At 36.9% G+C, this 12555-nt stretch overlaps 1 protein-coding gene across 2 annotated transcripts in view; it reads left to right on the top strand.

Annotated features, from left to right (window-relative positions):
- Positions 1-11684, top strand: part of CUL4B (cullin 4B) — a 32049-nt gene extending 20365 nt beyond the window's left edge. The window contains exons 13-21 of one of the 2 annotated variants that reach the window (XM_036840563.1): positions 367-471; positions 966-1076; positions 1531-1616; positions 2732-2839; positions 3713-3826; positions 4548-4653; positions 5768-5940; positions 8222-8374; positions 10524-11684. In XM_036840563.1, coding sequence (XP_036696458.1) covers positions 367-471; positions 966-1076; positions 1531-1616; positions 2732-2839; positions 3713-3826; positions 4548-4653; positions 5768-5940; positions 8222-8374; positions 10524-10619 — 1052 coding nt within the window. In that variant the 3' untranslated portion in view covers positions 10620-11684. Of the gene's footprint in view, positions 1-366; positions 472-965; positions 1077-1530; positions 1623-2731; positions 2840-3712; positions 3827-4547; positions 4654-5767; positions 5941-8221; positions 8375-10523 lie in introns of both variants that reach the window. The other variant, XM_036840562.1, reaches the window with a different exon arrangement.
- Positions 11685-12555: the final 871 nt, after the last annotated feature.

Genomic DNA, 12555 nt, shown 5'->3' with positions numbered 1-12555 from the left:
TCCCACATGCTGCGGAGCAACCAAGCCCGTGAGCCACAACTACTGAGCCTGCGCGTCTGGAGCCTGTGCTCCGCAACAAGAGAGGCCGCGACAGTGAGAGGCCCGCGCACCGCGATGAAGAGTGGCCCCCACTCGCCGCAACTAGAGAAAGCCCTCGCACAGAAACGAAGACCCAACACAGCCATAAATAAATAAATAAATAAATAAATAAATAAATAAATAAAGTAACCTATTAAAAAAAAAATGCATGTATACATGTGAAACATTGAAAAAGTCAGTATATCATACTCCTATTTGGTATTTATAGTGACCAGTACCTCATGGATACCCATGATCACTAAACAACAAACTTTCCCCCCATTTTAGCTAAGTATGTAGATTCAAAGCTTCGCGCAGGCAACAAAGAAGCTACAGATGAAGAACTTGAGAAAATGTTGGATAAGATTATGATTATATTTAGATTTATCTATGGTATGTATTTTTGTTTTAATATTTTTCTTTTAAAACAAAGCACTCAACAGAGAAACTAGCAAGTATAACCAGCCTAGAAGGTATATTTATTTGGGGGTTAGCTATTTAAAATTCTGTTACATTCCTTGCATTTAATTTATTGGGGTACTTGAGGAATGTTACTTAATTGCCTTGTGCTTTGACTTTTCCACTATTAAGAGCCTTGAATTTTGCTACTTATTTTAATCTCTAGAGTATTGATGCTAAAGCTACTAGTTGACTAAAGCTTTTCTAAAGAAAAGTTAATTCAGTCTTAATTCTTTACAGCAAAGAACTTTTGAAAGGTTTGGCACAAAAATCTACCTCTAATGTTTCTTGCATTTAGCAAACTTGGATAAAATCTATAAATTTAAATAACTTGGAGTAATGGTGCGATTTATTAAGCACTTTGAGTCAATTTTGTCAAAACCTTATATTGGAGTATTATGAGAGTTGTGTTTTATTATTTAACATAGGCAAGGATGTTTTTGAGGCCTTCTATAAGAAAGATTTAGCCAAGCGCCTGTTAGTTGGGAAGAGTGCATCTGTGGATGCTGAAAAATCAATGCTGTCCAAACTTAAACATGGTATGTTTGTCATTCTTTCTGTTCCTTTTCTTCTTTGATTTCTGAGAGAAAATGTTAGCTTAATTTTTACTCTTTCAGTCAGTTGCCTCTTTTGTCAATCATTGTATGTTCGTATGATAAAAACGTAAATTGAGTAAGCTCATTAGGTTTCCAACCTATTTACATATCCAGAGCTGTTGTGATTTTTTTTAAAATAAAGCATTATTCTTTTATTATTTGTATAAAAGTTTCCCATTTATCTTATGCCTAAATAGTAGATAAGGTTACTACAGGATTAAAGATTTGACTCTGAATTAGTGGGGCATACACTTTGGGGTAAGGATTTTTTTTGTTCTTATGAATAGTTACAGATCATATTTCATGCTAAAGTAAGTTTTATATTTCATGTTTTCAATTCTAAATTCTGTGTTTTTACCACTTTAAAATACTGTAAATGTACAAACATCTTTAATAGAATGTGGAGCTGCTTTCACCAGTAAACTTGAAGGAATGTTTAAAGACATGGAACTTTCTAAAGACATCATGATTCAGTTCAAACAGGTAAAAGTGAGTTAAACTCTTACTTAATTCCTCCAACTTAAATGTATTTAGTTATCTCCTTACTTTGGTTTGTACTGAAGAGGATAAATAGAAACATGTATTTGTTATAAATACTTCATAGCAACTTAGATGATAGTCACAGTAGAGGAAAAAAATCACAAATGAAATGTAAGTATATTTGACCTACTTCAAAATTTATTCTCAGTATACACCCAAGATAACACAAAAATAGAAATAAAATGTATTGAACAGAAATAAGGACAAGAAAAGCTGTAGCTAGTGAGAACAGGGCTTCTAGCATCTAATCACTGTTGGTGAGTTGCATGTTCAAAGCTGGTGGTGGGGAGGGAGGAGAAGTGATAGAGTGGTTGTATAAGGCCTTTAGGGACATTGGGAATGAAAAGCTAGATCCATAGTTTTGCAGGTGTTGGTAGAAGCTGGTTTTGAAATATTTGAGATTATAGGTAATAGTGATAGCAAAGTAGATTTTCCTCTCCTGGGGTTTTAATAATGACTTCTTTACCACTATATTGCTACGGTGGGAAATGAGAGTGGAAGACTCAAGAGAAAGATCAGGGTCAGTAGGATCATGGGTCCTGTAGTAGCTACAGAATAGGGTTTATTTGCTTTGCCCTTTCCCCTTCTTCCTTCCCCATTTCAGGTCACCCCCTGCAAACAGGCAGTGGAGCAAGTGAAAAACCGGAGACTTGGGCTGGCTGGTGGGGTGAGGAATGGGGGTTGCTGCCAGGTTTTCCAAGCCACATAGGGGTCTCCAGAGATGGGGACTGCAGGTGGTATGGGGAAAAGAATGGAGAAGAAATCCTTTAACAGCCCGGTCGTATGTGAGAAATTATTTATTTAAGTCGTTAATGCCTCTAACAGAGTCATGTGATCTTTGTGTGCCATTGTAGCAAAATGTTACACAGTGTACTTTTCTAGTGCACTTAATATAGGCTTCATTTATAGTCCTTTTAATAGTTGCCTTTTATTTTAAAGATCGTCAGTATTCACATGTAGTTTTGTAATGGGGAACTTCTTAAATGGGTCATTATTATGGCATGAAATGTATGCACTTTTATTTTTTAAGATCTCAGTGTGTGTTGTTCTTATTGTAGTATATGCAGAACCAGAATGTACCTGGGAATATTGAATTAACTGTGAATATCCTGACGATGGGTTATTGGCCAACATATGTGCCTATGGAAGTTCATTTACCACCAGAGGTAAGAGTTGCTGTTTAGGACTTGAGTTATAAGTGTAGAAATACATGACATTTCTATTTTGCTTATCATTGAAAAATATGTACTTTTTTAAAAGTTTGTTGTCAGTAAGCACACCACCACCAAATGTCAACTGTTTTTAATACTTTATTCTTTTATTTATATTACTCTTGTACTTATATCATTAGAGCATAGCTAAAGATGCCAAGTTTCTGAGTTCAGGGCCAATTTCCTTGACTCTTCCTTCAGTTCCCCAGATTGTACCCATCACTCTGCCCGGCTCTCAAAAATTCTTGCCCGTATATCACCTGGGGGTTGGACTGCTGAGTGATAGATGCTTGAGTAAATCCATCCTAACTCCTGGGGAAATGTCTTAACCCAGGACTGAAGCTTAGAAAAGGGTTAAGGCTAGAGAGATAGATACTGAGAGTCCTCCATGGAGATAATCATGGAAGCCCAAGGAGCAGATCTCCCTCATTAAGAGGGAGAATGTGGAAACAGGAAGAACAGGCCTAAGGCAGAACTTTGAAAAAGGATCACATTTGGTAGGTGGTAGGAAGAGGTACCTGTGAAGGAATCCAATGAAGAAGCAATAGTGAGATAAAGGAACCAGCATGTTGCAGAGACACCGAAGACATTGGAGATGAATGTTTCAAAAGAGGGGATGATAAAATGTTGCAGACAGATCAGAGAGTGTAAAGACTGATTAATGCCATTAGATTTGGTGGTTATTACCTTACATCAAAGTGATCAGTGGACTTGCTCTGTATAGTCTTTAAAACTTCCAGAAATTTTTACATATGAGGTAAATATAAAAAGTGGTGAACGTGATATTGGATACAGAGCTTAAATAAAGCTTTGTTTTATTTATTGTAGATGGTAAAACTTCAGGAGATTTTCAAGACCTTTTATCTAGGCAAACATAGTGGCAGGAAACTTCAGTGGCAGTCAACCCTAGGACACTGTGTGCTAAAGGCAGAATTTAAAGAGGTAAGTGGATGTTCCCCAAACTTAGTTTTCACCTTCATCTTTGATATTGAGGTCATCCCTCTTAATTTGAAGGTTTAAGGTGTTTTACAAATTTGTCCTAAATATCTGCATGAGATAGTGATAGCTTGTCACAGCCCTGTGTATATTATAAGAATGTGGTCTTTTCCACAGTTGATTGGGCCCTGCTGCAAAACCAAAACCAATAACCCTTTTCTCCCACACCCTTTCCCCACCTGTGGATGCAAAATTCACGCTGCCACTTCTTGACAGGAAACTTCTTTTCTTGTTGCTGGGAGCTAGAGAATAGAGTGGGTGTTAAGGGGAACAGTTCTCATATCTAATTTCAAAAAATCCTACAGCTTTTCATGACTAATCTGAATCAGACAAGTTGAAAATGCATTGAAATAGTGATTTCTTGTTGCTCATGATAAATGTCTGTAATGACACATAAAACCGAGTTATTAATTTTCATTACTTTGTTGTTTTAATTATAAGGCTTAAAAAAAGACCTGTAGAAAGGTCACCCAATCCTTCCTCCTATTTTAGGTAGGATCACACCTAAACCCTACACTGAACATACCGGCTTTTCTGGATAATGTTAATCCGAGTTTCTAAATCCACTAATTGAAAAATGCTTTTCCAGTAAGAGATTAGTTATTTGATTAATTTTCATGCATTTTTTTAAAAAAATGATGGCTAAACACTGTTGTTTCTCCAACAGGGTAAAAAGGAACTCCAGGTCTCTCTTTTTCAAACACTGGTGCTGCTAATGTTTAATGAGGGAGAGGAGTTCAGTTTAGAAGAGATCAAGCAGGCTACCGGAATAGGTATGTGTTGAATCGTTTGATTAGCATGCATTATTCGGTGTCCACTATGTGCACTCCACTTGGTTAAGAGCTCTGGGGGACTATAAAGGGATAATCCCCCTCCTCAGCACTTATAACCATGGGGAAAGGGAGAAATGACACTTAATTTCACGACCAATAAATACCAATCTGTGATGCTGACAGAGTGTGTTAGGAGTTCAGTGAAGCAAGAGATAACTGTGGACTGGCACAACTGGGAAAGCCTTCATGAAGGAGGTAGGACTTGAGCTGGGCCTTCAGATTTAAGTTAGGGAGAAGGCATATGTTGCAAGAGGAAATACCGTGAGAAAAGGCGTGGAGGAAGGAATGAGCACAGTGTGGGCAGGAGTCATAAAAAGTTTAACTGCAGCATAGAGTAGTGAGATACAAAGTTAGATAGGTAAGATATGGAGAGCCTTACAAATCTAGCAAGTGAAACATACATTGTAGGATCTCAAGTGTGTGACATATTGGAAGTGACTTACTTGGGCAGCTTGCCTATAATCAATAGATAGTAGGGCAGCTTGAAGGATGAAGAGATTCCAGTCCAGAAGCTAATGGGATAATTCAGGCGTAAAGTGATAACGAGCTTAGACTAGAATGAGGCCAATGAGAAGAGAGACGAAGCATCTCTAAGGAAGCAACTACTAGATATGTGGAGGATGAAGGAGAGGAAAGAGTTAAAAGATGATTCCAGGGTTTCTCACCAGAGGAGGTTGGTAGCTTCATAACTAACAATTGGAAAGAAGACAGTTTTATGGGGAAGATGATGAATAAAATGTTGGACATACTGAAATTGATGATAGTAAAAGAGCCAGCTGGAGGTATCCTTTAAATGTAGGACTGGGGAAAATGAGATGTCATTTCTGAAGATGTGGTGGTTATCCACTTGGAATGATAATTGAAGCCTTTAGAGGATGACCAGGAAAAAAGCCATTGGATAGGACAAAGAGGAAGTTGTTCATGATCTTGGGGAAAAAAGGAAACAGTTTTAATAGATGGGTGGGGTAGAAGCTAGATTGAGGTTGAATGTAGCTGTGCGTGTTGATGAGTTAGTAACAAGTAACAAATAACTAAGCCACTCTTTCTTCTTCAGAGGATGGAGAGTTAAGAAGAACACTGCAGTCATTGGCTTGTGGCAAAGCTAGAGTTCTGGCGAAAAATCCAAAGGGTAAAGATATCGAAGATGGTGACAAGTTCATTTGTAATGATGATTTCAAGCACAAACTTTTCAGGATAAAGATCAATCAAATTCAGATGAAAGAAACGGTATTTCTTTTGCATTCTCCTCATTCTAATGTACTGGAATTATATTTGTTCATAATAAAGATTTATAAAGAAGATTTTAGCCTAGAATACTACCACTAACATTAACATTATCTATGCCTATATCTAGCTCAGTGTATTTCACTATTTGATTTTGTAGGTTTTGAGGGGGCGGGGGTGTACACAATTGGGCCTGATAGTTTTATATCCTGCTTTTTGTGTGTTTAACATAAGACTTTAGAATTTTTTTAAATTTATTTATTTTAGGCTGCGTTGGGTCTTCGTTGCTGCGCGCGAGCATTTTCTAGTTGTGGCGAGTGGGGGCTACTCTTCATTGCAGCGCGCAGGCTTCTCATTGCGGTGGCTTCTCTTGTTGCGGAGCACGGGCTCTAGGTGCGCGAGCTTCAGTAGTTGTAGCACGCGGGCTCAGTAGTTGTGGTGCATGGGCTTAGTTCCTCCACGGCATGTGGGATCTTCCCGGACCAGGGCTCGAACCTGTGTCCCCTGCATTGGCAGGCAGATTCTTAACCACTGTGCTACCAGGGAAGCCCCAAGTCTTTAGAATTTTTCCATGCCATTAAGCATCTTTATAAAATGGCAGATGGCCACACAATATTCTTTTACACAGCTATAATAATTTATTCAGCCAATGTCCATTGTTGGGCACTTAAATTCATAGCTTCTTAGTATTGTAAATAAAACAGCAAGATACATCTCTGTACCTAAATATTAATCTCTGATCCTTTCCTTACAAATTTATCATGGAAGTAGATTTTTTGGGTTAAAGAGTGTGAACATTTTAAGAGTCTTAATACATTATGCCATTTTGTGTTCTAGAAAGATTGGACCAATTTACACTGTCTAATGTGAGTGCCTGTCTTACTGTGCCCTTGCCAGCACTAAAGATTATATTTTCTTTTTTTAATCTTTGCCAGCTTGCTTGGTGAAAAATTGGAAGGTTTAGTTAGTGTTTCTTTGATCAACAGTGAATATTTTGTTTGTTTTTACCATTTGAATTTGTAAGAGACTTTTATTAAGGAAACCAACAACTGCAGCATTTCCTGAAACCAGTTGGTTTCAATTCCAACAAGGTTTAATGCAGTACTTGAGAAAAAGTTTTATAATAGGGATAGAAGTCAAGGTCGCAAACAGGTTCCTGTCTCGTTAACATTCACATCAAAGGCGTGATATTCCCTTAGATTACTGTGTTATTTTAAAACGTGTGCTGTATCAGAAAGAAACTAACTGCAAAAAGCCCAAACTAGGGACTTCCCAGGCAATCCATTGGTTAAGACTCCGTGCTTCCACCGCAGAGGGCACAGGTTTGATGGGGGGAATAAAGATCCCGCATGCCGAGTGATGAGGCAAAAAAAAAAAAACCCAAACTACTCTTTTAATTTAGGTGCTAAAGAGGAACATTCTTCCTTTAGCATTAGAATTGGTTAACTGACTTTTTTTAACTGTGCGTTTCTGATTTATATATTACAAAATAAAAATTAATGAAAAAAAATTTGGGACTTCCCTGGTGGCACAGTGGTTAAGAATCCGCCTGCCAATGCAGGGGACACGGGTTCGATCCCTGGTCCGGGAAGATCCCACATGCCGCGGAGCAACGAAGCCCGTGCACCACAACTACTGAGCCTGTGCTCTAGAGCCCGCGAGCCGCAACTACTGAAGCCTGCGCTCCTGGAGCCCATGCTCCACAACAAGAGAAGCCACCACAATGAGAAGCCCACACACCACAACGAAGAGCAGCGCCCACTCGCCACAACTACAGAAAGCCTGCGCAGCAACGAAAACCCAAGGCAGCCAAAAAATAAAATACAATAAAATAAAAAGTTAAAAAAAAAAGTTTGACACTGGTTAGCTTAGCTGGTTGGTATCATACTTTGAGTCAGATGTCAGAATCAGTCACTTTTACAGATAAGCTAATGTCATACAGAAATCTGGTCAATAACCTCTTGTGACACATTAAGATTTTGAGAAGAGAGTAAAAGAAAATGATAAATTCTGCATCAGCTGTCTCTCTTTCTAGAAAAGCAGCTCAAAGATGGTATTTTTCTATTAACTAATATTGGCGTTACTTCATTGATATAGGACATTAGGACAGGTAGGAGTTATGTTTGTAGGGTTTTTCCTGTCCTTGTCTGTATTTATAAGGTTTCTTTTGATAGTTCAATATATTTAAAGCATTAACTGTATCATGTCCCTAAAATGTACAATTTGTATAAGTAATCAAGTTTCACTTCAGGTACAGTTCCTAAGTTTAAAACTTTTTTGTTAGGTTGAGGAACAAGCAAGCACCACAGAAAGAGTATTTCAAGACAGACAGTATCAAATTGATGCTGCAATTGTTCGAATTATGAAGATGAGAAAGACACTTAGCCACAATCTTCTTGTTTCAGAAGTGTACAACCAGTTGAAATTTCCAGTAAAGGTAGGTACTTCTGTATTTTATTATTGAGCTGCTTATATATAAAAAATATTGAGTTCATTTTATATAAAAATTAGATTTTTCAGACACAAATCTTACAAACATAGAATAAAACCTCAAGACCATTTGGAGGGACAAAAGTTTTCATTTCTTATGCTCATATATATGATTCCAAAAAAACCTTTGTTGGCATATGTGGGCAGTTGTGACAAAAGGGGAAAACAATTTATAAAAGCTCCTATACCTGAAAGTTTAGCTGCTAAGTGAGTCTTTGAAATTTTCAAGTTTATTCACTTTATTTTTTTGAGCTTCCTTGTTATTTTTATTTCCTTTTTCTCCTTGAAATACCTAGCTATTTGACAGATTTGGTTATTTTAATTAAGTTAAATCTGTTTAGTTAGCTTGTGTAAGTGTCCATTAAAAACTATACAGATAACTAGTAATCATTAGGCATCTTTTTTAAAGCTTAGCGGTAGTTCTGGCAGACAAATTAGTCGTCACATGGACATGTTCCATTATAAATGCCCAGTAATAAAGCACCTTAGACAATGTGGTGTTGTACTGGACTGTATCTCATGTTTTAGAAGATTCCCAAACTCTTGTGATGATAAACACTTGGTAAAGTTTGGATAGACTCTTGGCTGTTAGGGTTCTCATGAGCTTTGGGCCTAGGTAAGTCATTTCACCTTTTGAGCTTGTTTCCTCTTTTGTAAAATGGAGATGATAATAGTACTTATCTCGTAGGATTATTGTGAAGCTTAAATGAGATAATATATGTAAAAACTTAGCACTGGGCCTGGCACATAAGTGCTCATTAGCTGTCACTGCTAATAAGGTAGGCTTTCTCTCTCCTCCAAACCTAATACTGCCTCCTCATTACCACACTCTCACCCTCATATTCTGCCTTAACAATCATTTCACCTCTAGCCAGAGAGATCACTGATGCTAGCTAGCTAGGGAAGGTAGAGGATCACTGTAATAAATATTGTGCTGATATTCTAGGTCTTTCACCATAATTAAGAGAAAGTCATTTTGATTTTCAAATCTTGGAATTCAAACTTTGGTGAAATTTTGGCTGCCCCATCAAACTACTTTCCCTCTTTACCTTTCTTGATCAAGTAGCCATTTTACACAATCTGAAAAACTGTTAGCAAGCAAGATTATATTCTCTTTATAGGCTAGATACAAAAGACAGTGGAATTTTGTTACCCAAGAGCTAAGAATGCAATCATGAGAACAAGCTATAAGCTTTCTCAATGATTTTTCAACAAGTAGGATTCAAAAATTCAAATCATTTATAGCAGGTAACAGTTAAACCTTAAACCTGAAATACGAAGATCTGAATTATGAGATGATACTTCACTTATCAAACCATTTGTTGTAGTATTCTTGTAAATAGTGATTTCCATAGTACATTTTTAATTTAATTTATAAAAATGCAACCTGACTTTGAGAACCAGCTTTTGTCCAAATTTAGGGTCTACTTATTTTCTCAAACTATCTTGGCAAAACTAAATAGCGTTCTGTTTCCTTAAACTATAATGTGTTCCTTTTGTGAAGTTATGGTAGTCTTTTGTATTTGTGCAGAGAATAGCTGGTTCTTAGAAGACCCCTTTAAAATAGAAAAGTAAAGTATTGTATAACAGTATGACAGGGGACTTCCCTGGTGGTCCAGTGGCTAAGACTCCCTGCTCCCAGTGCAGGGGGCCCGGGTTCCATCCCTGGTGAGGGAACTAGATCCCACATGCCACAAGTAAAGATCCCGCCCGCAGCAACAAAGACCACTCGTGCTGCCGCAACTAAGACCCAGCACAGCCAGATAGATAGATATAGATAGATAGATAGATAGGTAGATAAATAGATAAACAGATAAATAAATAATATGATAAGATGTGACAGTGTATGTATAGTGTAAAAACATTTTTTAACCTGGTTTATTTTCATTATACTTTCCTCTTTAAAAAATCAAGGAGATTTAAAAAATAAAAATTAAAAAATATTAAGATTTTAAAAATAAAAATTAAATATTAAGGAGATTAAATACATTAAATCAATGAGCCAAAACTGTTCTTTTTTTTTTCATGGGGTATTGGTAAATGGGCTTGAGCCAGTAATTATGAGCTTTGCACTGAAAATTTGCCTTCTCTTACAGCCTGCTGATCTTAAGAAGAGAATAGAATCTTTAATTGACCGGGACTACATGGAAAGAGATAAAGAAAATCCAAACCAGTACAATTATATTGCATAAAATGTTGGCCTTGGAGCATTTGGTGTCATAAGCAGTAGCCAGTGGATAAACTAACCTGTTATTATTTGACTTCTTTTATACTACCAATGACCAAATGAAGCAGTGTAATGGAAATAGTTGAGTGACTTTTCAGTGGTTAACATGCCCATTTAAAGAGTAATACTTACCTTTAAGAAGAATGTTGTTGAACTCTTTGCATGTTATTTAGTATGATGTGCAGAAAACTCTTAAGAAAGTACCTGGTCTTCATGATTCCTATTTGGAACTGGGGAAGAGGTCCCTATGGCTATTAAAAAAAGAGGAGGGGGGTTCTTATACACCATTAATTATGAAGCAAAAGGTTTATTTGCTTAAAATGTCATTTAAAGATACTTAAACTGCATGCAAACTTTATTTACTGTACAGAGTTCTGGATGTATTTATCAAATAGAAAAACCACCCTGGACTTGGTTGTTCACCTGTTTTGTGATTTCCCTTGAAGAGAAAAATAAGTTGTCATAGCTATTGATATTTTACTAAATAATGTTCTGTTACACTGAAAGGGATGATTTTAAAAATTTTATTTGGAAACAAGTTTTCAAGCAGAGGGACAGTTGCTTACATAGTCTTGTATACACACATCCTAAAATGTTCCCATGGGATGTGTGTATATGGTTCAGCCCTGAGTTTACTGTGCTGATTAACAGGTACTTATAAAAATAGCTGAAATAGAAAATTGCTGGTCAGTTGTACTAGAAGAACATGGTAGGAGAGAAAAATCCAACTCTTTCTTCATATTAAAAATGAATATAATATGAACATCGCAAAAGAGACCAAAACCCACGTGTTTTGTAACTTTTTACAAGAGCAAAAATTCATAAACTAGTTTTCAACTTCCTTTAGACTTTAATGTTGTTTGGACAGTTTTGTCTTTAACTTGGACCAATTGTAGATTGTTACAGGCTTCCTGGGACTTAGCATTCCTATTTTCTCTACCAAAGTTTTTTTTTTTTTAACATCTTTATTGGAGTATAATTGCTTTACAATGGTGTGTTAGTTTCTGCTTTATAACAAAGTGAATCAGTTATACATATACATATGTTCCCATATCTCTTCCCTCTTGCGTCTCCCTCCCTCCCACCCTCCCTATCCCACCCCTCTAGGTGGTCACAAAGCACAGAGCTGATCTCCCTGTGCTATGCAGCTGCTTCCCACTAGCTATTTTACATTTGGTGGTGTATATATGTCCATGCCACTCTCTCACCCTGTCACATCTTACCCCTCCCCCTCCCCATATCCTCAAGTCCATTCTCTAGTAGGTCTGTGTCTTTATTCCCGTCTTGCCACTAGGTTCTTCATGACCTTTTTTTTTTTTTCTTAGATTCCATATATATGTGTTAGCATGCTGTATTTGATTTTCTCTTTCTGACTTACTTCACTCTGTGTGACAGACTCTAACTCCATCCACCTCACTACAAATACCTCCAAAGGTTTTTTTTGGAAGCACCTCAACTCTCCTTTTTGTTGGCATATAAGCATTTCCTATCATCCTTATTTTAACTTCCTAAAGCCCTAGATAGAACTAGATCCTTCCTCATTTCCCCCATACACCCCCTAGTTGGGAATTTCAAATTCTGTATTATGCTGATCTTATTCCTTTCAAAATTGCTTGAAGATAAAGAGTTCTCATAGCCACTGGACACCTACTTTTCAGGGGAATGTCCTAGGATTGTTCATACATAGAAAATAGCAAAAGTATTGTTCTTCAAATTGATAATGTGAGTAAAAGTCTTCTCTTTTACCATCAGTGGTCTTTTGTTTTTGGGTTTGGGGTTCTGTTTTGCTTCCTTGTTTGTTTTTCCTTGAAGCTTTGAAGGGAATTGATCTTGGAGGAAAAGCAGAAATTTTGTTTTGATTTTTAAAAAAATCAGAACTGCTTTAATGCTTTTTTGCAACA

This window comes from Balaenoptera musculus, chromosome X (assembly GCF_009873245.2).
Source record: "Balaenoptera musculus isolate JJ_BM4_2016_0621 chromosome X, mBalMus1.pri.v3, whole genome shotgun sequence".
Classification (NCBI taxonomy): Eukaryota; Metazoa; Chordata; class Mammalia; order Artiodactyla; family Balaenopteridae; genus Balaenoptera; species Balaenoptera musculus.
Note: the sequence above shows the minus strand (reverse complement) of the source record. Positions and strands in the feature narration are given on the sequence as shown.